We start from the raw sequence: 26,462 nt of genomic DNA on the forward strand, positions 1-26,462 counted from the left end.
CTTCAAGCTTAAAGTTTGCTCCTCTTGGGTACCATAAGCCAAAGTTTGGGGTATGAGCCAAATATCGAAAGATTCGCTTGCCCACCACATAGTGGCTTTCCTTTGGTGCGGCTTGAAAACGTGCACATATTCCCACACTCAACATGATATCCGGTCTAGATGCACAAAGGTAAAGCAAGGACCCAATCATGGAGCGATATACCTTTTGATCCACCGCTTTACCATTGGGATCAATGTCAAGTTGGCACTTGGTAGGCATTGGAGTAGAAGCCGGCTTGACATCACTTAGCTTGAATCTTTTTAGCATGTCTTGAGTGTATTTGGCTTGGTTGATGAAGGTACCTTCTCTTATTTGTTTGATATCAAAACCAAGGAAGAACTTCAACTATCCCATCGAAGACATCTTGAACTTAGAGGTCATGAGAGCGGCAAATTCCTCATTGAAAGCTTTGTTAGGGGAACCAAAGATAATATCATCAACATATAGTTGGCATACAAACAACTCCCCTTTGACCTTCTTAGTAAAAAGAGTGGGATCAATTTGCCCAACCTCAAATCCACGATCTTGTAACAACTCGGTAAGGTGGTCATACCATGCACGTGGGGCTTGTTTAAGGCCATAGAGTGCCTTATCGAGTTGATACACATGATCCGGGAAGTAGGGATCCTCGAACCCGGGGGGTTGCTTGACATAAACCAACTCATTAATAGGACCATTAAGAAAAGCACTTTTCACATCCATTTGTTGTAACTTAAAGTTGTGATGGGAAGCATAAGCAATCAACAAGCAAATGGATTCAAGGCGAGCAACGGGAGCAAAGGTTTCACCATAGTCGATACCCTCGACTTGGGAGTAGCCTTGTGCTACCAATCTTGCCTTGTTGCGAATGATGTTCCCATGAGCATCTTGCTTGTTCTTGAAAATCCACTTGGTTCCAATGACGTTATGGTTTCCTGACGGCCGTGGCACCAATCTCCACACCTTGTTGTACTCGAAGTTGTTGAGTTCTTCATGCATGGCATTGAGCCAATCTGAATCTTCGAGCGCCTCATAGACCTTTTGGGGTTCAACACAAGAGATAAATGCGTGATGTTCACAATAGTTTGCTAATTGTCTACGAGTGCTTACCCCCTTTCTTAGGCTTCCAACCACATTCTCCATGGGATGGCCTTTGGTGGTGAGCTTGGAAGCAATCTTTGCGGCACGACGCTCTAATTCCTCCTCGGATGTGGAGGGAGGAGGATCAACTTGATTATCTTGAGCGTCGTCTTGAGCTTGTTCAAGATCTTGAGCTTGTTCTTGATCTTGAACTTGCTCGAGGGGGAGAACTTGACCTTGGGAATCATTTGGTGGATTTTCACCATCTTGAGGTTGATCTTGCCCTTGGTCTTGTTCACGAGGTTGAGGGCCTTCACCTTGTTCTTTGGAAGCGTGTGGGTCTTGGGTTGGTGATGGCTCCACTTGAGTGGAGCATTGTCCTTCTCCTTCGGCCACAAGGGGTTCCTCAATGGGTAGGATATGACCCACACCCATTCTTCTTATGGCTTGGGGAGGAATTTCATCACCTACATCACAAGTACCACTTTGCTCCACTTGGGAGCCGTTATTTTCGTCAAACTCCATGCTACACGTCTCCTCAATGAGTCCAGTGGACTTGTTGAGGACACGGTAAGCATGAGAGTTTGTAGCATAACCAACAAATATGCCCTCATAAGCTCTAGCCTCAAATTTAGACAAGCGAACACCTTTCTTGAGAATGAAACACTTACACCCGAACACCTGAAAGTACTTGAGGTTGGGCTTGTTACCGGTAAGTATTTCATAAGGAGTCTTGTTCAAGCCTTTGCAGAGATAGAGCCGATTGGATGCATGACATGCAGTGTTGATGGCTTCAGCCCAAAAATTGTATGGAGACTTGAACTCCGCCATCATGGTCCTTGCCGCATCCATCAACGTTCGGTTCTTCCTCTTCGCAACACCATTTTGTTGAGGGGTATATGGAGCAGCATATTGATGCTTGATCCCCTCATCACTAAGAAACTCATCCAAGGTGTAGTTCTTGAACTCGGTGCCGTTGTCACTTCTTATTGTCAAGATCTTTGCATCATGTTGACATTGAGCTTCATTTGCAAAGTCGATGACAGTTTGTTGAGTCTCACTCTTCCTCTTGAAGAAATATACCCAAGTGTATCTTGATAATCATCCATAATCACCAAACAATACTTTCTACCTCCAAGACTATCAAAGGATGGAGGCCCAAAGAGGTCCATGTGAAGGAGCTCCAAGGGTCTCTTCGAGTAGATGATAGTCGTGGGTGGGTGAGCCTTCTCATGGAGCTTCCCTTCGATACAAGCACTGCAAGCACGATCTTTGGCAAAACTAACATTTGTTAGTCCACGAACATGATCCCCCTTAAGAAGACTGTGCAAAGATCTCATATTGACATGGGTTAAACGGCGATGCCAAAGCCAACCCACATCAACTTTAGCCATTAGGCATGTCGCGATCTTAGTGGGTCGCTCTGAAAAGTTAATCACATAGAGACCATTCTCGACATGCCCAACAAAGGCTACCTTAAGAGTCTTGCTCCACAAGAGGGCCACGGTATCAACATCAAAGAAAGTGGCAAAGCCCATAAGTGCAAGTTGACGAACGGAAAGTAAATTGTACGCAAGAGACTCAACAAGTATGACTTTCTCGATCGTAAGATCATGAGAAATGACAACCTTCCCAAAAGACCCAATACCTTAGAAGATGAGGCATCACCCCACTCGACATTGGTGGGCATAGATGGGATCTTTTGTACGTCCACCACCAAGTCCTTGCTTTCGGTCATATGATTTGTTGCTCCACTATCGAGCAACCATGATCCCCCACCGGAAGCAAACACCTACAAGAGATAAATGCTTGGTTTTAGGTACCCATTTAGTAATGGGTCCTTTGATGTTAGTTACTAGGGTCTTAGGAACCCAAATAGACCATTCAATGTACTCATAAGGAGAACCAACAAATTTAGCATAAACATGCCCATCACTAGCACGGCACAACACATAAGAAGGGTTAAAGTCGCTAGCTTTGTTGGAAGAGATGGCTTTGCCCTTTTTGGCATCACCACTCTTCGCATTGTTCTTCTTCTCCTTAGGAGCACCCTCTCCCTCCTTCACAAAAGTTTTCTTAAGAGGGGGAGGTCATTTGGTCTTGTCATTCTTCTTCTTATCCTTGGACTTGGGTGTGAACCCAACTCCCTCCTTGGCCACACATTCCTTTTGATTGCTCAAAAGGTCATTTAGGTTCTTATCACCTTGTATGCATGACACAAGGCCTTTCTCGAGTTGTTCCTTCAACTTGGCATTCTCTTCCACAAGATGCACATGCTCACACCACGGGTTAGTAGCATTTGCGTTATCAATTAAGACCATATGAGGAAAAGTGACTTTCTCCTTGGTTAACTTCACTTGGAGTTGAGCATGAGACTCCTTGAGGCTAGCATGAGCACCCTTCAAGGCCTTGTGTGCCTTGTCAAGTAAATCAAACTCCTCTTTGAGTCTAGCAAGATCAACCCCAAGTTTAGCCTTCTCAGAGTTTGCCACATGAGAGACAACAAGAGCATGATCAAGATCTTTCTTTAATTTAGCATGGTCATCGTTGTGTGACTCCTCAAGAGTCAAACGATGCCCACGCTCTTCCTCAAGAGCATTAGAAAGATATGATATCTCATCGGCATAGTCACGACTATGCCCTTCCATCTTAGAGATGGTTTCTTCGTGAGCCTCGATCATGTCATTGGCTTCACCAAGTTGTTCCAAGAGAGCAATAAAGTGCTTCTTGGATTTGCCCTTGAGTTTACTCATAAAAGAATCAAATTAATTCATCTCTTCATTATTCCCCTCACTTTCATCAATGCAATCCGTCAAGGAAGGATTAGTAATGATGGTGGTTTTAATGTTGGGGGTTACCTTGTTGGTGGCTTTAGCCATGAGACACTTGGCGGTGATGTTCTCGTTGGGTGAATCGAAGAGAGACACCTGAGGAGTTGTGGCAATGGCAACGGATGCCATGGCCATTGCTTCATTATCTTCATCATCATCGTCATCCTCACGGTATTCTTCTTGAACCACCAACCCTCGAGTAGGAGTCTTCTTGGTGAAGTTGTTCTTGTTGGGGAAGGACTTGGCTTTGTCTTTTCGGATAAGCTTGCCACCATTGTCTTCCTGCTTCTCGTAAGGACAATCCGCAATGAAATGGCTCACATTGCCACAGTTGTAACAAGTTCTTACTCGTTGATTGCCCTTGAAGCCACTTGAGTTGTTCTTGTTGAAATTTGGTCTTGAGTTCTTCTTGCTCCAAAATTGCCTTGAAGCAAGAGCCATGTGCTCATGATAATCATATTTTGTATCTTCGGGGTTGCTCTCCTCATCTTCCTCTTCTTCCTCTTCTTCCACAATAACCTTGGCCTTCAAGGCAAGGTTGGGCTTCTTTGCCCTTTGAGACCGGAGCACCGCATTATCGGCAGTCTTGTCCAAGATGCTCATTGCAATGAACTCATCCAACACTTCACTTGCGGTCATGGAGTGGAAGTCCGGTCTTTGACGACTTACAGAGGAGATGGCCTTGTTGTAGGGCATCATGGCCTTGAGAAACTTGCGTTTGATCCAATTGTCATCCGTGTCCTTGCTCCCATGATCTCGGAGTGAGACCGCGAGTTTGGTTACTCTCTGAAAGAGCTCACGAGGTTCTTCATCTTCCTTCATAGCAAACTCATCGGCTTCATCTTGCACCACTTCATAGTTGGAGCGTTAAATGCTTGCGCTTCCCTGATAGAGAGACACAACACAATGCCACGCGTCTTTGGCCATGGCGTAGGGTCGAAGATAAGGGAGATCTTCGGGGAGAATTGCATCTTGGATGATGAAGAGAGCATTCTCATTGAATTGATTATCCACGGCTTCTCTAGGGGTGAAGTTGCTTGGGTCATGTGGATAGAAACCTTCTTCAATGATTCTCCAAATATTAGTATTCACATGATTTAAATGACGCTCGAAGCGATACACCCAAGAATCAAAATCCTCATTTTTCACAATCTTAGGAGGAGGTCCGACATGATTTAAATGAGTAGAGGGAATCGGTCCTCCATAAGTTGGAGGTTCCACATGGGCAAAGATGCCGGTGCCATTTCTACCACTAGTAGAAGGACCCTTTCCACTGTTAGCTTCCCCCTTGTCGGAGGTAGCATCCGTCACCTTGTTAGTCGGATCACCCACTTTCATCGGCGAGGTAGACAATTTAAGCCCTTCTAGGAATTTAGTAAACATGCTTTCAACCTCGGTCGTCATGGAGGTTTTCAATGTGTCCAAAGCCACATTGAATTCCTCACGAGAGACCGTGGTTCCCCCATCGGCCGTAGACAAGATAGGATTCACACCGGAGTGCTCCTCCACACCGTCTGTGGTGTCAACCATACTCTTCGGACGACAAAGTCCTTAATAAAGAGACGAGGCTCTCATACCAATTGAAAGAATCGATATAGTTGACTAGAGGGGGGTGAATAGGCAACTAACACTTTTTAATCTTTTCTTTACCAAATTAAACTTTGCATCAAAGTAGGTTGTCTAGATATGCAACTAGGTGAGCAACCTATATGATGCAACAACAACTAGCACACAAGCAAACAAGGGATACAACACAAATAAGCTTGCACAAGTAAAGGCACAAGGTAACCAAGAGTGGAGCCGGTGGAGACGAGGATGTGTTACCGAAGTTCCTTCCTTTTGAGGGGAAGTACGTCTCCGTTAGAGCGGTGTGGAGGCACAATGCTCCCCAAGAAGCCACTAGGGCCACCGTAATCTCCTCACGCCCTCACACAATGCGAGATACCGTGATTCCACTATTGGTGCCCTTGAAGGCGTTGACCGAACCTTTACAAACAAGGTTGGGGCAATCTCCACAACTTAATTGGAGGCTCCCAACGACACCACGAAGCTTCACCACAATAGACTATGGCTCCACGGTGACCTCAACCGTTTAGGGTGCTCAAACACCCAAGAGTAACAAGATCTGCTAGGGATTAGTGGGGGGAATCAAATTTCTCTTGGTGGAAGTGTAGATCTGGGCCTTCTCAACCACTCTCGAGCAAATCAACAAGTTTGATTGGCTAGGGAGAGAGATCAGGCGAAAATGGAGCTTGGAGCAACAATGGAGCTTTTTGGGGGAAGAGGTAGGTCAACTTTGGGGAAGAAGACCCCTTTATATAGTGGGGGGAACAATCCAACCGTTACCCCCCCAAGCAACCTCGCAGAGAGCGGTACTACCGCTTGGGTGGGCGGTACTACCGCTGAGCCAGCGGTACTACCGCGCCACCCAGCGGTACTTCCGCGCACAAGAGGGGAGCAGGGACCTGGACCCAGAGCGGTACTACCGCGGTGGTAGGGGCGGTACTATCGCTCGGGAGTGGTACTACCGCCACTACTGTCGCGACTAGTGCCGCAGAACCCGACACGAGAAAACGAGGACTCGATTCGAGGCGGTAGTGGCCCGGAGCCTCAGCGGTACTACGGCAGAATCCAGTAAGCGGTACTACCACTGAGGAGCGGTACTACCGCTTGATGTCTTCGGTGGTACTACCGTTGTGGCCCGCGGTACTACCGCTGGGGCCAGACAGAGAGAGCAGAGAGGGGAATGAGAGCTCCATCGAAGCGGGAAGGAACAACGGGTGTAATAAGAATGTGTACGTGTTGATTCCACCCTAGCCATACCAAAGCGGATCCACTCTTGATAGTATGGTGACTCCTACGCAACTAGTCCACCAATAGAGAAATGAAGGAGCTGCGCCGTCTTGAATAAAACACCGAGGGGAGGGAATCGTCTCGTGCCAAAGGATGAATCTCTGAAAATCTCAATGCACACGATTAGTCCGCAAAAGCATTGTCATCAATCACCAAAACACCTTGGGGATAAATATGCCCTTACACTTGTCACATTCATGCAATGCCTACAACTAAAAGCAAAGGACAGTGGTGGTCTAGCCAGGTGAAATACAAGTATTCAGTAAACTTGAAAAGAAATATTTCTATACAACATGGGGTGCAACATACGCTTTGACATGGCATGAGCGGATTGGCTAGTGCACTGCCAGTAGCTACCAACGCCACTAGATTTTCTGCTTTCGATGGGACGACAACTAGGAGAGCGGAAGGGGGGCGTGCGTCTTGCGGAGGAGAGAGACGGAGGACGATGTGGCTCTTAGAGTGGGACCAAGGTGGGCCATGCGAGCGTCCAAATTCTCCACTGCTCCTTGATTTGGGGCCGTTTTGTGGGATTTTGAACATTTGGACCGGTCCATCCCTATTTGGTGATATTGCCAAGGATGATGCAATGACAACAAGAAATGAAGCTTTTTCGTTTATATCGTGAGTTATAGGAGTAGCACACTATTCATAGGGGATCAAGGGGCTCGTGATAGATTTGCTCGAGTCAATATCTCCTAAACACTATTTCATACACACAAAGTCCAAAGCCATATAGCCTACCTAGTCATACCTTTGAGTGCGTCTAAGTCTCGCTTATTGCGAGACCAAAGTTGTCATTGTCAGAGGCATTCCCCGAAAATGTCGCAGGCCTTATGCGAGAAAGGGTACCTGCAACTACCAGACTACTACACATTGATATGGCTACGCAAGTAAGGATGGGGTGCCTCTATGTCTCGTTTCATGCGAGACAGAGGGAAGCCGCGCCTGAACGTAGACGCGAGATGGGCCGCCAAGCCGAACATGTGGCCACAATCTTTATTTTAATTAATGTTTTCTTTCATGTTTATTGTCTTTGTTTTTTGCTTTATTTTTCGTTTTTCTTTTATACTTCTAACTAGGTAAGAAAAAAATGTTAATCAAACATTTGAAAAATGTTAAATGTTTATGGAGAAAATGTCTCTTATATATACAAAAAGAACATATAGAAATACAAATGTGTTGAAATTTTCTGATCATGTATTTAGAAAATGTTAATGTAGCATTTGAAAACAATATTGAACAAGTATTTGGAAAATGCTAATCAAGCATTTGAATTTTTTTAGTGTGTATAGAAGAAATATTGACCATGTATTCAAAAAACCTTAATCTTATATTTAAAAAATGTTAAATGTGTATAGAAAAAATGTTGACCACATATTAAAAACATTTGATCTTGTATTTTAAAAATGTTAATCAAGCTTTTGAAAATGTTAAATGTGTATAGCAGAAATGTTGCCCATGTATTAAAAAAAGGTTAATCTTGTAAATGTAACCAACCATTTGAAAAATGTTAAAAATGTGTATAGAAAAAATGTTGACCATGTACTAGAAATGTTAATATTGTATTTGGAAAATGTTAAAAATTTATTTGAAAAATGTTAAACGGCTATTAGAAAAAAGGTATTAGATATATACCAAAAATGTACAGTATGTATGGAAAAAAGTAAACATGAACAAATATTTCAAAAATGTTCATCATGTATTTCAATGTGCTAAACATGTATATAAAAATATTTCTAATGTATACGAAAAGTGTTAAATGTGTACAGAAAACCAAGAAAAACGGAAAACAAGAAAAGGAGACAAAGATGCCAGAAAAGCCAAAGAAAACTAAGAAAGAGACAAGAAAATGAAGAAAAGAAGAAATACAATAAAAACTTAGTGAAAACTGAGAAAAAACAACAAAAATATGAAAACATGAAGAGAACAAAAAAAAACCGGTGAGAACCATGAAAAATGAAGAACACGATGAAAAAAGAAGAGAAAAACAGAAAATAGAAGAAAACTGTAAAGAAACAAAAGAAAAATAAAAAATAAAAACGTACTGTGGGGAAACCAACGCAGCGAACGAATACAACAAATTGAAATCTAGGGAACGAAACAAATAGTAAATATGGGCCAGCCCAGTAGCTACAAGGTCCTTCAGCGAGACAGAAGGAGCACTCGCAGCATGTGAGATATTGTCGCCGCGGTAAGCATGTATATTACGCACTGATTTTTGTTGCTTTGTCTAAAACTCCAACAAATACATTGACAACATTTAGAAGGAAAAATTCTTATATCTTACAAAAAAAATACTCTAAATGTACATTGTGTGCCCGAAAAAGTTTTGTTGCGTGGTTAAATAACATTTATCTTGCCTTTAAAAAAATGTTTACGTTTATAAAATAATCATCATGTTTACTCCTTTTTTTTTAACAAAAAACTTGGATTTTCGTTAAATATGAAAGAACCATGGATAGAAAAAAAGAGAAAAATAAACAACAAAAAGAGAGGGGGGAAAGAAAGCAAAAGGCAAACAGAAAAAATGTTAGAAAGCATGAAAGAAAAGAAAACTAGACGAAACCTTCCAAAACCAGACGGAAGGTTCCAAAACTACTCCCCAGCCAGCCGTAGAAGGTTCCAAAACCATGAACCGCAGGAAGCAACCACTGCTGGGCTGCCCCTCGAGCGAGTAGGTAGGTGTAGCATTCGCGTTGGGTCCAAGAGGAGCAGCGTGCACATCCAGCTTGGCCGCGCTCTATATATGCAGACACTTTCCCCTTGTTCGTTCCTCAGAGACTTTTGGACGTGCAGAACGACCGGCCGCTCCGGCCAATCGTTCCGGTGCCAACCGGACCATGCATTGGCATTGCAGCGGGGTTCCGGCGCCAACCACGTCGGCGCACGTCAGTTAGGTGGCCACCAAAAGTATATTTGTTTTCAACTTGAAGACGCGAGTAGTGGAGCACACTTCACTTCACTTGGCTGTATAGGGGGGTCATCTCTCGCGACTCGATCGCGCCATCGACCCGCCAACCAACCGACAAGCCTTCTAGAAAGGGACTACTGTTGCATATGCCACCTAACCTTCTAGTAGAATTAGAATTAGAAATCAATCTGGTTGGAACTTGGAACTTACTTAATTGCCTAACCACGTAGCACTAGCTGACTAGCCAGCATCAGCAACCCACTACACATTTCACATTTGGACCAACGGCGCTGCGTGCCACGAAGTCATCGAGCACCAGCGCGCCCTGCATGGAATCTACTAGGAGTTGGCCGTGTGCGTCTACGTGATTGTAAGCTTAGTTATGGTTCAGCTGGAGCATAGGTCCAGGCCACATGATTCAAACATATTCACTTACGTATGTGCCACATTAATTTATACAGCCCAATGCAACTAAAATAGAAGATGTTAAAAGTCCTATTCTGATCCCGAGCTCAAATGCACCTCAGTGAACAGTAAAATAAAAAGATAGTAAAAATATTCAAAAAAGTCTGAATTTTATTTTTGATAAACTCTGACGAATATGCTTAACAAATTTCAGCATGAAATGACATACGTGGAGGTCTGGCAAAAAGAAAACAAAATCAGTACTCCAAGATGTTTTCAAAACTAGCATTTTTGAAGCATCGATTTTTTTTTGTCACGACTTCCACCAATGTAATTTCATGCTGAAATGTTGCAAGCATACAAAACATTTGTCAAATTTACCACAAAACAAATTCAGAATTTTTGAATTTATCTTACTATTTTTGCGACTTTATTGTTCATCAAGGTGCATTTGAGCTGGGGAGCAGATACTCCACATCCGTCAACTTGAAATTTCTAAAGAAAAAGTAAAACTCACTGAGACAACAAATAATATAGGATTCCTTATTGATACGGTGCTCTCCTAGTCTTCCTCGGGACAACATAATAATTTTGTCCTCTGTTTCAATGCCAACAGTTCTCAATGTGACTAGCTTTTGAGAAATCGTCGTCTGGTCGATTTGGCTAGAGAGGAACGGCCACATCTTCAAGGAAGTTGAGCGGCCGATCGGGATGGTGTTCGAGTGGATTACAGATGAGCTAGCAACCTGGGTTCTGGCGGGGGGACGACACCTGATGCCGCGAGAGTAGGCCAGGCCGTGCCCGGCTTTTTGTTTCCTTTCTCATTCCGCAGCCGTTCTGGTTGCTTTTGTACAGACTAGTGCTCTGTCGCTGCTTCTTCTCATAATGCAAACGCAGTTCACCTACGCTTCATCAAAAACTAGCTTTTGAGAAACTCCATCACCTAAGTACAAGCACATGAGTGATACTTTAATAATACAAGCAATAAGTTTATACATGTTAATGTAAGCATGACACATGATACATTACCTTAGAAGGGTCTTGTATTGAATAAAAGGATTGAGTGAACTTGGGCTCCCTTGTGACGATAATGCAAAATCTGTAGCCTTCTCATGGAGCATATGATTTTAGGATAAATTGTTATTACTAGAAGTTTAAGAATATGAAAGAATTTTATATGATTTCCCTAGGATTTCTCCTGTGAAGCGTTCTCGTCAGTCGTACCGTCCCCAGTGTACGTGCTAGGAACCTGAGAGCTCCATCTTGAGATGTTGAAGTAGATATCAGAATAGTTGACCCAGTTGCAAATATACTTAATAAAGACACCAAATATTGACATAATAATTGATGTGCCTAACTCGCAAGTGGATTATATTGAGCTGATTTATTGTTATAATAGGCATAATGGCTATAATAGTGTAAAACAAGTAATTTCACACCTATACATTGCATACTATGAAGGACATTACAAGGATATAAACATCAAAAATGTAATTTTCATTAGCAAATAATGTCTTAATACACCATGTATATGTGATTATACAATGAGAGGGGAGGGGGGCATAGCCCCCCTACCCTGACATAAGATGGTGGAGGGGGGCTTCCACCCCATCCCAATTTAACTAGTCGATCATGGTTGGGAGAGTCGGATGAAGCATCACAAAGTTTTTCTTTCATAAGTTACTCAACAAACAATTGAGAAATATGGGTTGAAGAATCAACATCAATATGTAGGAGCCAATCTAAAAATCTTACTTTAGTGCCCAATTTTTTAGCACGCCATGATTTGTATCCAAACTTCAATTCTATTGGCAAGTGATGTAGGAAAAAACCAACGTGATGGATAAACTGTAATAATCTTACCTCACAAGCAAGCAATGTGTGCTTCGATCTTGGAGCACCAAGGGCCTTTTCATCATTGTTCCGACTCTTAGTTCTTGGTTTGTCTCCTACAAGTTTAAAATGGATCCATATCATTTCAAATACGCTTTAAAACTATCTCAGTGGACTGTTAATAGACTACATCATCGAGGTTCTATATGTTAGAAGGGAAAGATAGGTTTGGTGGAATAGTCGTTGTATTGTTTGAGCCTCGTGGGCATATATATAGGAGTACAAAGACCAACTTGGAGTACAAGACAAGGCAGGACCAAATCCTAGTCTATCCTATACTTCCTAATAATCCTTATACTCAACATCCCCCCGCAGTCACAACGGTGGCGACGCAGACGGTGAGACTGGAGAAGAATCCGAAGGCAAGCCGACGGATACCCCCCCACAGTCGGAACAGTCAACGCATCGCGGAGTCATGGCTGGAGTGAAAACCGACAAGGTTGCTCAAGCAGACGATAGCCCTTTGTGCCGTTTGTCGATGTAGCCGAGAGCATGGGTGGTGGAGTCGTGGTCGAGGTAGCCGTGCGAAGAATGCTGTGGTCAATGTCGAGTCGGGGTAGCCGCTGTCGAGGAAGTCGCCGTGAAGCCGCGGGCGCAAGGAGGCGCCGTGTTAGTCATAGGCGCAGTGGTGTCGAAGTAGTGGTGCACCGGGGAGAAGATGTTGTTGACGACGCGTCGCAACGGGTTTGCCAAGCCCGGGGACACATCGTAGACGAAGGCACGCACCAGTGTTGCCAGCACCGGGCATGCGTAGACGGACGAAGACGAAGTTGACGAAGCGCCGACCAGGCTTGCCAGGCCTGGGGACACGTCGTGGATGAAGGCACGCATCGGTGTTGCCAGCACCGGGCATGCGTAGACGAGGGACCTGCACGAGCTGTACGCCATGTCGGAGAAACTGGAGGGGCCAGCAGAGAAGAACTCGACGACGATTGCGGCGTCCATCGGCGCGGGGCCGAAGTCACCGATGGTGGTCGGAGTAGACGAAGTGGTCGGGGTAGATGACGGCGACGCTGACAACGGGCTGGTGCTTGGACGAAGATGAAGGTGGTGGACGAGCGGCGGCGGCGGCTACGGAGGTAGCGGCGGCGGCGGCCAAAGAAGAGCGGCGGCGACAGCCTGACGGCGGCGGCGGCGGCTAGGTTAGGTGTGCGGCGGCGGTGCTCGAAGTAGGCGAAGAACCCTGACAATGTGACGAAGACCGGCGCGGACGGTGGCCTTCCCGCGCCCAGGAAAACGGCGTGGCGCATACCACGGTAGGTCGACGCGTGGACGGCGGAGTGGACCGCGGGCCGCGGCACTACGGCCCAAAGGGGTGACGCAGCGGCGGCAGGCGGGTCGGGGCGACGGAGGGAAGACCGCGGGGCGGCGACAGGGACCGCGAGCCGCGACGTTGTGGCCCGAAGGGGCGACGCAACGGTGGTTCGCGAGTGGTGCAACCGCGGGGTCGGCCTCGGGACGGCAGCGTGGACCGCATGCCACGCTCGCTACGGCCTGACGGGGCGACGCAGCGGCGGCGCAAGGGTCGGTGCAGCCACGGGAACGGCCTGGAGCGGACGGCCCCGGGGCAGCGGTGGACCGCCGGCCGCGACACTACGGCCCGAAGGGGCGACGCAGCGGTGACGCGGGTCGGTGCAGCCGCGAGGAGAACCACGTGGCGGCGACACTACGGCCCGACGGGGCGACGCAGCGGCAGCCCGATGCTCGATCGGTGGAGAGGCGCGCTGAACTCGGGGACGATCTTCACGGGACCTGCGGAGGCGCGTGCAACCGACGGGCCAGGTCAGTCGCGCGGCGTAGATGAGGCGGATCGCAGCGGCGAGCGGGTGATCAAGCTGATCGCGCGCGAGGTCAGGGACGCCACTCGGTGGAGGCGTGGTGGCGACGGAGTCCGAGATGAAGCCGACGGCGGCGGGCGGCAGGGCGGCTATGATTGGTCGCCGCATGGCGCGAGGCCGGCCGGTCGGGGTGATGCAGGAGTCCCGGTCGGAGCAGTGCGGTGATGGCCGGCGTAGATCGACGGGCGGGACGTCGCGTGAACGACGGTGGTGAAGGGCCGCTGCATGACGCGAGGCCGCCGGGTCGGGGCGACCGACGGGCAGACGCGTGGATGACGCGCGAGGCCGCCGGGTCGGTGAAGAAGCCGACCAATCGCGCCGGTGTTGGAGTAGAGACGCACGGGGTCGACGGCTGTTAGAATAAATCCGAGGCACTCCGTTGATCATCCGAGGATCAAGCAATCATACGAATACGACACCGAAATTTGTTAATGAGGTTTATCGATATGGCTACATCCCGAAGCTTGACCGGGTTTCGACGTTGAGGGTACGTGGGACTACAGGCCTCCCAAGGACTAAAGCTCTGTTTGCCCTCTCGTAACGTAAAAATAGGGAAAACGCGTGAATATAGATGTCGTGTTATCCTGGAATACTATAGGAACTAAAACTACATGAAACCTAAAAACTAACATTTAGGTGCCGCACATAAAAAGCATAGAAATTGTAGACAACAAAAGAAGAAAACATGAGATATGACATCACGTTTTGTTTCCTTCAAAATTCCAATGGAATAACAAGTTGCATAGGAATTTCAAATGAGTGTAGGATATTATTCCTTTGTTCCAAACGACAATAGAATACGAATAGTTTCTATAGGAATCATATCATCCAAAATTCATGCGTTTTTCTTTTGTTACCGACGGGCCTAATTTTAAGGGCATCTCCAACGCCGACTTTCAAACCGTCCGTAACCGTATGGACCACGTGGTTAGGACATGTTTTGTCATCCAATGCGGTCTTGTATCGGTCCGTTGACCAGTCTCAACCGCTGCCGCACAAGCATTCGACAAACCTGGCACACCCAAAACCTTCCCCTCGCACACGCGTTTTTCCGCCTGAAGCCAGCTACCAGTATTCATACCGCTCTAGAGCGGCCGCTCCGCACTGACGCCAGCCCAAAGCGAACGTTACCTCTCCTGGCGCCAACATTGAAGCCGCTTGCCAGCTGAGGGCGCCGCCCATGCCGCACCCCAGTGTAGGCGCATGTTCGATACTGGAGAAGAGTTTACTGATGGGACGTGACGTATATGTACTTTGCCCGTTCAATGTCCGTTCGGCCGTCTACCGCCATTTAACAAACTCACCGGCCAAGGAACCAACTCCGACGCCCGTGCATTGACGCACCCGAACGCTTGACCTCATCGGAAACCGCTATTTAAAGGAGGCCATGCCAAGCTCACAACACACCACAACACTTTCGCTCCACATCTTTCTCCCGTGCGCGACATCCGCCATTACCGCGTTTAGGAAAGCTCTATGGGAGAGCCTCTCGATGGATCAGAAGCACGAGGTGGCCGCCCTTGCAGCCACCTGGCAGCGCCGCCGTGCCAGGAGGATCGAGGCCAGCATGTCGGCCAGCTCCCCCGAGGTCTCCGACGACGACCCCACGATGAAGACAGGCTCTGACGACGACACAACACTGGAGCCCATGCGGTGAATGCCGGCTGGACTACGGAGCAGGCACATGCGCACTTCAAAAGGAACAATGGGACAATACGTTCCTCCTCGACCAGCACCGGCTGGCAAAGGGCCAAATCTACGGCGAGCGCGCGAGTGAGGAGGCCGTGGAGACCATGGCCATGATGAACCCCAATTTCGTCGCCGAGCAGCGGGCACTCTATGAGGCCGCACGTGCTCAAGCAACCGCTCGCAACACCGAGGCAGCGCAGCTGGACACGGAGGCGGCACCAATGATCGAGGACGAGGACGCCGCCAGCTACGCGTCCTACACACCGATGTCGAACTTTCAGGGGCGCATGTGGCAAGAGGACAGTCTCGGACCATCCATGTCCATCGTCGACCTCACTTCCACCAGCGACGGATGGGTCGCGGACTCCGACGAGGAGGAGTAGAACATTGGAGGCGGCGGGGTCTCGAGTCCCAAGTGGGCTAGTCCGCCTCCCATATTCTACTCTTTCTCGCCGGCGACCGCACCTTCACTTCACAGGTCTTGCCTTCGCCGCTCATGGAGACGGTAGATGGAGGACTTGGACCACGGGCGAGCACCGTCGTACGCTAGGTTTGGGTCCGGTCCTTTCTTCTAATGATGTCCGAAATATAGTAAATGTGCTTTGTTTTTCATGAAACTCATTCGGTTTACATGTAATTTGTTTGATTTATTGAAATCTGGCTTGAAATGTATGCGTACAGCTTTGGATGGCCGACTCCTGCATCACAGTCGGCGGACTGGTCTCCTCGGACAGATGCGGTGTTCACTTTGCGGGGCAGTGTTGGATGATGCCCTAAAGAAATATCGAACCGGCGCATGATCGCGTGGCTGGTGAGGAAAAACCAGTCAATTTTGTAGAAGATTGACCCAAGATTACATCCAATTCGTACTAAAAAAAACAGAGCAGTCCATGGTTATTCCTCCATACTCTGCATCCCCATCTGAGTCGCATTCTTCATAGTACGACGTATTTTCTCTCCAACTCTCTCTAGAAGCAGCAGAAACGATCCAGTCGACACACTTGAACCAACCATGCATGCTCACCTACCTCTACCTGGAATAACATCACAAAGTACACCAGTAGTTAAGCAACAAAACCTAATACTATTGGGCGGAAACAAGCAGACACACAGACTATAAGACGCACGTCGAGGCAGACAGATTTCTCAGAAGAAGCAGAGCTTGACAGAGCTGAGCAGAGCGAGAGAGAGACAGACACATAGACAGCAATGGGGTTCGGCGTGGTGTCCCTGCTCAACGCGGTGTTCCGCCGGGCCTTCACCTCGGCCGGCCTCCGTCCCAGCTCCGTCGCCGTCGATGCCGACACCACGCTCCACTTCTGGGCGCACCCCTCCCTCCTCTCCTCCCCCGACGCCGAGTCCAAGCAGCGGGGGCGGCGGCCGGTGGTGGTGCTGATCCACGGCTTCGGCCCGGACCCGACGTGGCAGTGGGCGTCGCAGGTGGGCCCGCTGTCCAAGCACTTCGACCTCATCGTGCCCACGCTGCTCTTCTTCGGCGCCTCCACCACGCGGGCCCCGGGCCGCTCCGACGCGTTCCAGGCCGCCGCCATCGCCAAGCTCCTCGCCAGCGACCACCTCGCCGCCGGGGATGGGCGGGTGGTGCACGTGGTGGGCACCAGCTACGGCGGGCTGGTGGCGTACCACCTGGCGCGGGCGCTGCAGCAGGGAGGCGGAGCGTGGACGGTGGGGAAGGTGGCGGTCTGCAGCTCGGACCTGGCCAAGGGCCCCGAGGACGACCGGGCGCTGGCGGCCAAGGGCGGCGTGGCGGACGTGACGGAGCTGATGGTGCCGGCGGACACCAAGGCGCTGCGGCGGCTGATGGACATCTGCGCGCACGGCCCGCCCAAGTACCTCCCCGAGTGCCTCGCCCGCGACCTCCTCCGGGTACGTACGCACTCCGACGCCATTCGCCGGAGTACAACACACGCACATGTAGTAATACAGACATACAGTAAACGTGTTCTGGTTGACGTAACATTGAGGCCATGCATACGTGGGTTGGGTGCGACGTCGATTGAAAAGGTCGGAGTAGTGTGCATCATTCGCCGCCATGATCAAAAAGCTAAGAAAATGATGGATCGCCCCAGCTCGCTAGCGCACCAGCGATTTGGTGGCGAATCACGTCTGCCACCGACCGATCAGTTGGTGGAGAATGTGGGTGTGTGACACAGCAAGCATGCATGCATGTAGCCACAATAAAAAAATCCAAGTTAGAGTAGGGGTACTAGATTGCAACTAATTGATTTATAACTTGATAAAGCACGAACACTTTTACTGTGCAGAAGTGCTTCGCTGTCCAGAGAGAGGGGAAGATCGAGCTGATCAAGGGGATCGCCTCCGGGCACGGCTTCCAGATCACTCCTCTCCCTCAGGTAATTACTACTCTACTGATTAGCACTCACAGACGTACGTTTGTTCGACTAACAGCAGGGATGTTGGCATGATCGTATGTTTGCAGGAAGTGTTGATCGTGTGGGGCGAGTTCGACCAGATCTTCCCGGTGGCCAAGGCGCACAAGGTGAAGGAGAAGCTCGGGGAGAAGGCGACGGTGAGGATCATCCCCAACACGGGCCACCTGCCGCAGCAGGAGGACTCCAAGCTCTTCAACCAGATCCTCCTCGACTTCCTGCTGCCTCCGCCTTCCTCCTCCAATGGCGCCGTCGCCGCCGCCAAGTAGCTAGCCACAGAGACCGCCACTCACTTGATGCCGTGCAGGTTAATTTTGATATATAGAGTGGGGTGCAATGTAGTACTAGTAATTAAGTGGCATCAGTGGACTCGTAATTGGGCGTATAAGGAAGGTGGTGATGTGTTGTTTCATGCGCGCATCGCCTTCTTCCGATTCATATACGATGATCGATCGGTACGAGACTCTTTCGATCGTCTTTGTTTTACTTTGAAACGAGAGGACAGTTTTCAGTGTCATACATACATATATCCGCCGGCATTTGGTCTTCTCTCATGTACGGACGTTTCATGTCGAGTTCTTCTCGGGTTGGACTTGGAGCACGTGATTTCGAACATAGATTTCACGTTGGCCGTAGGTAAGTAAGCTTAGGTATGGTGTAAAAGATTATCCGTTGTTTATATGTAATGGGGAGTGGTAGGCGCGGAATTCATCATCAAATGGGTCCATAGCTCAGTGGTAGAGCAATTGACTGCAGATCAATAGGTCACCGGTTCGAACCCGGTTGGGCCCTCGTGCTCATTTAGTTTTTTTTTCATTTTCTTTTTAGAAGTCACTTCTTCAAAAGAACATGATATACTCATGTGGTCCTCTCGAAAACTCCCTTGGGTCCGTAATATGTATTGCAAACATGATGAGTACTTTTCATTGTTAACTTCAGAAAGATGATGAGTACTTTTTATTGTTAACTTCAGAACGATATGATTTTTTTTATGTCGCTCCTTCAAGAAGACATGCGACTTTTCATAATGTTTTCAAGGCTGCCGAAGTAACGGGTAAAATTAAAATCAGTAACAAATATCTGCGTGTGAGACTCGTATGTCATTGGCTATAACATTTTTCTTCCCAGCTCAACTCCCCCCCCCCCCCCCCCACACACACACACACAAAGCACGCATGAATTTAGCACAGAAGATTTCATTCATGGACGATTTCCCAGCCCAAGCAGTTTATTTCATAGTTAGGGGCGAAAAAATTGGTCGCACTACGACTTAGTATATATAGAACATTAAAACTTAAACTAAACCTATAAAAAAACTAGTTGTTAAAATGATAACAGTGGCGGGACTTTCGATGATAGACGATGCGGCATTGGACGCCTCAATCTCATGAAAACGAGCCAAAAGCAGCCTCGTCCGACACCGGTGCGCCGGCTACAACATTGCGGGCCATGATGGAGGGAAGACAGGGCAGGGCAGCCTCATCCCATTTCGTCCATGTGTCATTCCCGGTGTTGGAAGCGGGCGTGTGGTCCCAAAGCCAATGGTCCCTCTCAGCATTCATCTTCCCAACAACCATCAAGGCACGGTTAAAGTCGGCACATCTGGCAGCCTAGTCGTACACCTTCTCTTGCTGCTCCTAGTTGATGTTGGTGGCAATGGGCTTGAGGAGAGTGGAGTAGTGGAGGGAGAGGCACCGTATAGCCGGTGGGCGGCGGAACAGACGCCATTAATGGGTAGTTGGGGAGACAGCAGGCAGAGAGCAGCCATTAAAGGGCGCATTTACGGGTGAAAAACTTAGCCACAACATTGGTACGGGCATGAAAGGGGGAGGAAGCATGATCTGAAAGTTCCCTTCCTCGTGGTCGGTTGGGTTAGGAGCTTGCTCCATATCAACACTCATAAACTTCAAATTTGAAGGTTTGCGTGCTTGATTTGGAATGACCTCCAAAAATTACGGAGGTTGGCGCCAGTATTGTGACTCTGCTAGACATATTTTTTGGGCTCTTGGATGATCGTCTGCGATGAAGTCAGAGCTTAGGGATAAGTGACAACGATGACACCTTGCAGGCATCCTCGACGGTGTTTCTCTTTTCGGTAGTGTCTGGGTCTTGTGGATAGCCAGGTCAACCGGAATGCCCCATCTTGTGAGCATGATGTAATGATTTTCCGCAAATTTAACGAGCAGCTCTCTTTCCATTTTTTAATAATAAATCGAGATCCTCTAGAGCAGACTTCAACAGGAAAAACGTGTGCACTCTCAGAAGACTAGCTAATATGTCCGTAATTATTATTTTTTAACCAAATAGGGTCCATAGCTCAGTGGTAGAGCAATTGACTGCAGATCAATAGGTCACTGGTTCGTTGGCCGTCGTTAAGTAAGCTATACATTTCATGTGGAGTATGACGTAAAAAGGTTATCCGTTGTTTATCTAATGAGTACCATTAGGTATGAAAATTGTCATCAAATGGGTCCATAGCTCAGTGGTAGAGCAATTGACTGCAGATAAGAACATGGTATAGTCATGTGGCCCTCCCGTAGGAAAACTCCCTTGGGTCCATGGTATGCATTGGAAACATGATAGTTTTCATTCGTTATCTTCAAAAAGAGATGATATTTTTTTATGTTGCTTCTTCAGGAAGGCATGCCATTTTCCATAATGTTTTCAAGGCTGCCGAAACAACGGGTAAAATTAAAATAAGCTGCTTATTTCATAGTCAGGGGCGGGAAATTGGTTTTTCTCAAAAAAAAAGGGGGGGGGGGGGAATGGTCACACTACGACTTAGTACATATAAAACACTAAAACTTAAACCAAACCTACAACTAAACTAGTTGTTGAAACGATAACGGCGCTGACGATGGACGATGCGGCATTGGCCTCCTCAATGTCATGAAAACGAGCCAAAAGCGGCCTCGTCCCACGTCGGCCTTGCGTGGGCGACGACTTTGCATGCCACGATGGAGCGAAACAGGGCAGGGCGGCCTCATCGCATTCCGATGATTTGTCATTCCCAGTCTTGGGAGCGGGACTGCGGTCCCAAAGCCGGTGGTCCCTCTCGGCATCCATCTTTCCAACAACCACCAAGGTGCGGTCCAAGTCGGCCTGTCGAGTAGCCTAGCGTACACTTGCTCTTGCTACTCCTACTACTAGTACTTGATGTCAGTGGCAATGGGCTTGCGATAAGCCATTGAGGAGAGTGGAGTAGTGGAGGGAGAGGCATCGTATAGCCGGCGGACCGCGGGAACGGGCGCCATTAATGGGTAGTTGGAGAGACGATAAACAACAAGCAGCTGTTAAAGGGCCCATTTACAGGTGAAAAACACAACCACAACATTGGTACGGGCACGAAAGGGAGGGGAGAATGGTCTGAAAGTTCCTTTCCTCGTGGTCGGTTGGGTTTGGAGCTTGCTCCATAACAGCGTTCCCAGCCTTCAAATTTGAAAGTTTGCAGGCTTGATTTGGAATGACCTCCAAAAATTACATAGGTTGGCGCCGTTATTGTGACTCTGCTAGACATATTTTTTGAGCTCTTGGTTGGTTGTCTGCGATGAAGTCGGAGTGGCTTGCTCAGGGAGACGTGACGACGATGATACCTTGCAGGCATTCTCGACAGTGTTTCTTTTTTCGGCGGTGTGTGGGTCTTGTGGGTAGCCAGGTCAGCCGGAATGCCCCATCTTGTGAGCATGATGTAAGGATTTTCAGCAAATTTAACGAGCAACTCTCTTTCCTTTTTTTAATAATAAATCGAGATACTCTAGAGCAAACTTCAAAACAGAAAAAAAAAACGTGTGCACTCTCACAAGATCAGCTAATATGTTTGTAATTATTATTTTTAACCAAATTGTGTCCATAGCTCAGTGGTAGAGCAATTGACTGCAGATCAATAGGTCACCGGTCCCAACCCGGTTGGGCCCTCCCTAATTTCCATTATATTTTTGTCACATAAACGGTATATGGTCATGTGGTACCTTTTTTAGAATACAGAAGTATATTTTATTTTTCATTTAAACTAGAGTTCAAAATGCATATCGAAACGCGCTTAATTTATTTTTTGTTTTAAACTAACTTCTTCAAATAAACATTATATGGGCATGTGGTATTCTTTTCATAGAATATATCTTGTTTTCTATTTATTTTTGAAGTTTCACTTCAAAATGCATCTGAAAACTCTTAATTCATTATTAGAAATCCGACCAATTAGAGCATGAGCAATGTGAGTTCAGTCCAAAATAAATACTAGACTCACGTCTAAGAAAAGAATTATGCAGCGATTAAGCCAAAGGTAGGAGCATCTACGGGTGGGCGTAAGTTGGAACCTGGTTCTAGTACGAGAACCGAGTCTAGCCATTTTCCCCTAGCCCATGTATTATATACTTCTTTAGCACAAGTTTCTTTGGTTGTGAGATTTCTTATCACTAGTTATTGACCAACATTGGTCTCTTGTGCTTCTTTTATCAGCGTTGAAAGGCTCCAACAACATAATGACTTTGCCAGCTATCCTAGTGTAGTTGTTGAGGCAATAAAGTTCAACATTCACTCGGAAAAAAAGAAGTTAAAATACTACTCCCTCCGTCCCATAATATAAGAACGTTTTTGACACTAGTGTGGTGTTAAAAACGTTCTTATATTTTGGGACAGAGGGAGTACCAGTGTGCCTACAGTGCTCCAGCCCTAGTCTTTGTTAGATCCATCGCTCCATGTGAGGGTCTTTGTATGTGACACTCGGGGTAAGTAATCCAAACTTGATGAAAACAAAAAAATAAGCCATGTTTCGACTCGGTTTTTCTTATAAGCTGGTCCAACTTTTTCTATCTTCAATAAATTGCACGAGCACCCTTGCCCGACAAGGTAGGTTCCAAAAGGAACACAGAAAACCAAACTCTATTTCTCGCAACAACAACAAAAAAACTCTGCAACTAGGGCCTCTCTGATTCACATGATTCTCAAAATGAAGAAACATAGTGTCATATCCTCTTGTATCCTACATGATAACAAAGCTATGAGAATATGGATGAAAGAATGTTTGATAGCACATGAAAAACAACGGAATTCTACCAAGAGGCTTGAGTGGATGGAAAATTTTCTCTAAAATGACAAATGGATCCTATGAAAATTCCCAAGGATTCCAATTCTGCGAATCAAACGACCACTGTAGGAAAAGAATTCTAAGGATTAAATTCCTCCAATTTTTTTTTATGGAATTTCATTGAATCAAAGGAGCCCTTAGAGCATCTCTAACAGACCCCTTAACATCGCAAACTATAAAGCTGAGATACGGGTAAAAAAAATTGCATTTTAAGGGTTTATTTTAGCTACGGTCGAACAAATACTGTAAAACAAACTGTAAAACTGGGATAAAGTAGTTAGAGCCTAGAGAGACCGCCACTTGGTTTCGTGTAGGTGGCAAGAGTGGACGTCGTGGTAACTTGTAATGGAGCGTATAAGGAAGAAGATGTTGTTTTGTTTCATGCACGCATCGTTTCTTTCTGATTCATATACGATGATCGATACGAGACTCTTTCTTCTTTGTTTACTTTGAAACGAGAGGATCAGTGTGTATGAAAGTATATATATCCGCCGGTATCTCATGTACGGGCATTTCATGTGGAGTTCTTCTTGGGTTGGAGCACGTGATCTCGAACATACATTGCATGTTGGCCGTCGTTAAGTAAGCTATACATTTCATGTGGAGTATGACGTAAAAAGGTTATCCGTTGTTTATCTAATGAGTACCATTAGGTATGAAAATTGTCATCAAATGGGTCCATAGCTCAGTGGTAGAGCAATTGACTGCAGATAAGAACATGGTATAGTCATGTGGCCCTCCCGTAGGAAAACTCCCTTGGGTCCATGGTATGCATTGGAAACATGGTAGTTTTCATTCGTTATCTTCAAAAAGAGATGATATTTTTTTATGTTGCTTCTTCAGGAAGGCATGCCATTTTCCATAATGTTTTCAAGGCTGCCGAACCAACGGGTAAAATTAAAATAAGCTGCTTATTTCATAGTCAGGGGCGGAAAATTGGTTTTTCTCAAAAAAAAGGGGGGGGGGGGGGAATGGTCACACTACGACTTAGTACATATGAAACAATAAAACTTAAACCAAACCTACAACTAAACTAGTTGTTGAAACGATAACGGCGCTGACGATGGACGATGCGGCATTGGCCTCCTCAACGTCATGAAAACGAGCCAAAAGCGGCCTCGTCCCACGTCGGCCTTGCGTGGGCGACGACATTGCATGCCACGATGGAGCGAAACAGGGCAGGGCGGCCTCATCGCATTCCGATGATTTGTCATTCCCAGTCTTGGGAGCGGGCCTGCGGTCCCAAAGCCGGTGGTCCCTCTCGGCATCCATCTTTCCAACAACCACCAAGGTGCGGTCCAAGTCGGCCTGTCGAGTAGCCTAGCGTACACTTGCTCTTGCTACTCCTACTACTAGTACTTGATGTCAGTGGCAATGGGCTTGCGATAAGCCATTGAGGAGAGTGGAGTAGTGGAGGGAGAGGCATCGTATAGCCGGCGGACCGCGGGAACGGGCGCCATTAATGGGTAGTTGGAGAGACGATAAACAACAAGCAGCTGTTAAAGGGCCCATTTACAGGTGAAAAACACAACCACAACATTGGTACGGGCACGAAAGGGAGGGGAGAACGGTCTGAAAGTTCCTTTCCTCGTGGTCGGTTGGGTTTGGAGCTTGCTCCATAACAACGCTCCCAGCCTTCAAATTTGAAAGTTTGCGGGCTTGATTTGGAATGACCTCCAAAAATTACATAGGTTGGCGCCGTTATTGTGACTCTGCTAGACATATTTTTTGAGCTCTTGGTTGGTTGTCTGCGATGAAGTCGGAGTGGCTTGCTCAGGGAGACGTGACGACGATGATACCTTGCAGGCATTCTCGACAGTGTTTCTTTTTTCGGCGGTGTGTGGGTCTTGTGGGTAGCCAGGTCAGCCGGAATGCCCCATCTTGTGAGCATGATGTAAGGATTTTCAGCAAATTTAACGAGCAACTCTCTTTCCTTTTTTTAATAATAAATCGAGATACTCTAGAGCAAACTTCAAAACAGAAAAAAAAACGTGTGCACTCTCACAAGATCAGCTAATATGTTTGTAATTATTATTTTTAACCAAATTGTGTCCATAGCTCAGTGGTAGAGCAATTGACTGCAGATCAATAGGTCACCGGTCCCAACCCGGTTGGGCCCTCCCTAATTTCCATTATATTTTTGTCACATAAACGGTATACGGTCATGTGGTACCTTTTTTAGAATACAGGAGTATATTTTATTTTTCATTTAAACTAGAGTTCAAAATGCATATCGAAACGCGCTTAATTTATTTTTTGTTTTAAACTAACTTCTTCAAATAAACATTATATGGGCATGTGGTATTCTTTTCATAGAATATATCTTGTTTTCTTTTATTTTTTTAAGTTTCACTTCAAAATGCATGTGAAACGTGCTTAATTCATTATTAGAAATCCGGTCAATTACAGCACGAGCACATGAGTTCAGTCCAAAATAAATACTAGACTCGCGTCTAAGAAAGCGATTGAAAAATAAGAAAGCGATTGAGCCAAAGGTAGGAGCATCTACGGGTGGGCATAAGTTGGAACCTGGTTCTAGTACGAGAACCGAGTCTAGCCATTTTTTCCCTAGACCATGTATTATGTACTTGTTTTAGCACAAGTTTCTTAGGTTGTGAGATTTCTTATCACTAGGTATTGACCAACGTTGGTCATGTTCTTGTGCTTCTTTCATCATCGTTGAAAGACTCCAACAACATGATGACTTTGCCAGGTATCCTAGTGTAATTGTTTTTTTTTTTGGAATATCCTAGTGCAATTGTTGAGGCAATAAAGTTAAGCAGTCACTCGCAAAAAAAGTTAAATTACTAACAGTGTGCCGACAGCGCTCCGGGCCTAGTCTTTGTTAGATCCATCGCTCGATGTGAGGGTCTTGGTATGTCTTTCTTCAATAAACCGTGTTTTGTAAGTGTTTCAACTTGGTTTTCCTTATAAGATGATGTAACTTTGTCTATCTTCAATGAATTGCGCGAGCACCCTTGCCATACAAGGGAGGTTCCAAAAGGAACACACAAAACCAAACTCTGCAACTATGGTCTCTTTGATTCACATGATTCTCTAAATGAAGAAACAATGTCATATCCTCTTGTATCCTACAGGGTAACAAACATATGAATGAACGAATGTTTGATAGCACACGAAAAACAATGGGATTCTACCAAGAGGTTTGAGTGGATGGAAAATTTTCTCTAAAAAGTAGTACAAATGGATCCTATGAAAAAATTCCTAAAGATTCCAATTCTGCGAATCAAACGACCACCATAGGAAAATAATTCTAAGGATTAAATTCCTCCAATTTTTTTTATGGAATTTCATTGAATCAAAGGAGCTCTTAGTACTCCTTTAGTTTTGTGCCTAATCCAAAAGAAAACCTCTCACCAAGTTTTCAAACCAAACACAGAATTATGTCCAGGTGAACAAGTTTGGATCAAGGAGACTACACCAAA

General features: G+C 46.5%; 1 protein-coding gene and 3 non-coding genes across 5 annotated transcripts; all 4 read left to right on the forward strand.

The window, feature by feature from the left end:
- The first annotated feature begins 16,433 nt into the window (after positions 1 to 16,433).
- Positions 16,434 to 18,449, forward strand: LOC123068793 (dihydrolipoyllysine-residue acetyltransferase component of acetoin cleaving system). Of its 2 annotated transcripts, none has more exons than XM_044491452.1 (3): positions 16,434 to 17,406; positions 17,808 to 17,894; positions 17,981 to 18,449. In XM_044491452.1, exons 1-3 carry the CDS (start codon positions 16,732 to 16,734, stop codon positions 18,197 to 18,199), a joined length of 981 nt encoding a protein of 326 aa, XP_044347387.1. In that variant the 5' UTR covers positions 16,434 to 16,731; the 3' UTR covers positions 18,200 to 18,449. The 2 variants fall into 2 exon arrangements, with proteins under 2 accessions (XP_044347387.1, XP_044347386.1); XM_044491451.1 differs by having other exon boundaries at positions 16,459 to 17,406; positions 17,805 to 17,894.
- Positions 18,450 to 18,650: 201 nt separating this feature from the next.
- On the forward strand, positions 18,651 to 18,722 carry TRNAC-GCA (transfer RNA cysteine (anticodon GCA)). The gene has a single exon. It is a non-coding gene; the product is annotated as a tRNA-Cys (tRNA).
- A 3,051-nt stretch (positions 18,723 to 21,773) lies between these two features.
- On the forward strand, positions 21,774 to 21,845 carry TRNAC-GCA (transfer RNA cysteine (anticodon GCA)). Its single transcript has one exon. It is a non-coding gene; the product is annotated as a tRNA-Cys (tRNA).
- A 3,219-nt stretch (positions 21,846 to 25,064) lies between these two features.
- On the forward strand, positions 25,065 to 25,136 carry TRNAC-GCA (transfer RNA cysteine (anticodon GCA)). Its single transcript has one exon. It is a non-coding gene; the product is annotated as a tRNA-Cys (tRNA).
- The last annotated feature ends 1,326 nt before the right edge of the window (positions 25,137 to 26,462 follow it).

Source organism: Triticum aestivum, chromosome 3B, assembly GCF_018294505.1.
Source record: "Triticum aestivum cultivar Chinese Spring chromosome 3B, IWGSC CS RefSeq v2.1, whole genome shotgun sequence".
Classification (NCBI taxonomy): domain Eukaryota; kingdom Viridiplantae; phylum Streptophyta; class Magnoliopsida; order Poales; family Poaceae; genus Triticum; species Triticum aestivum.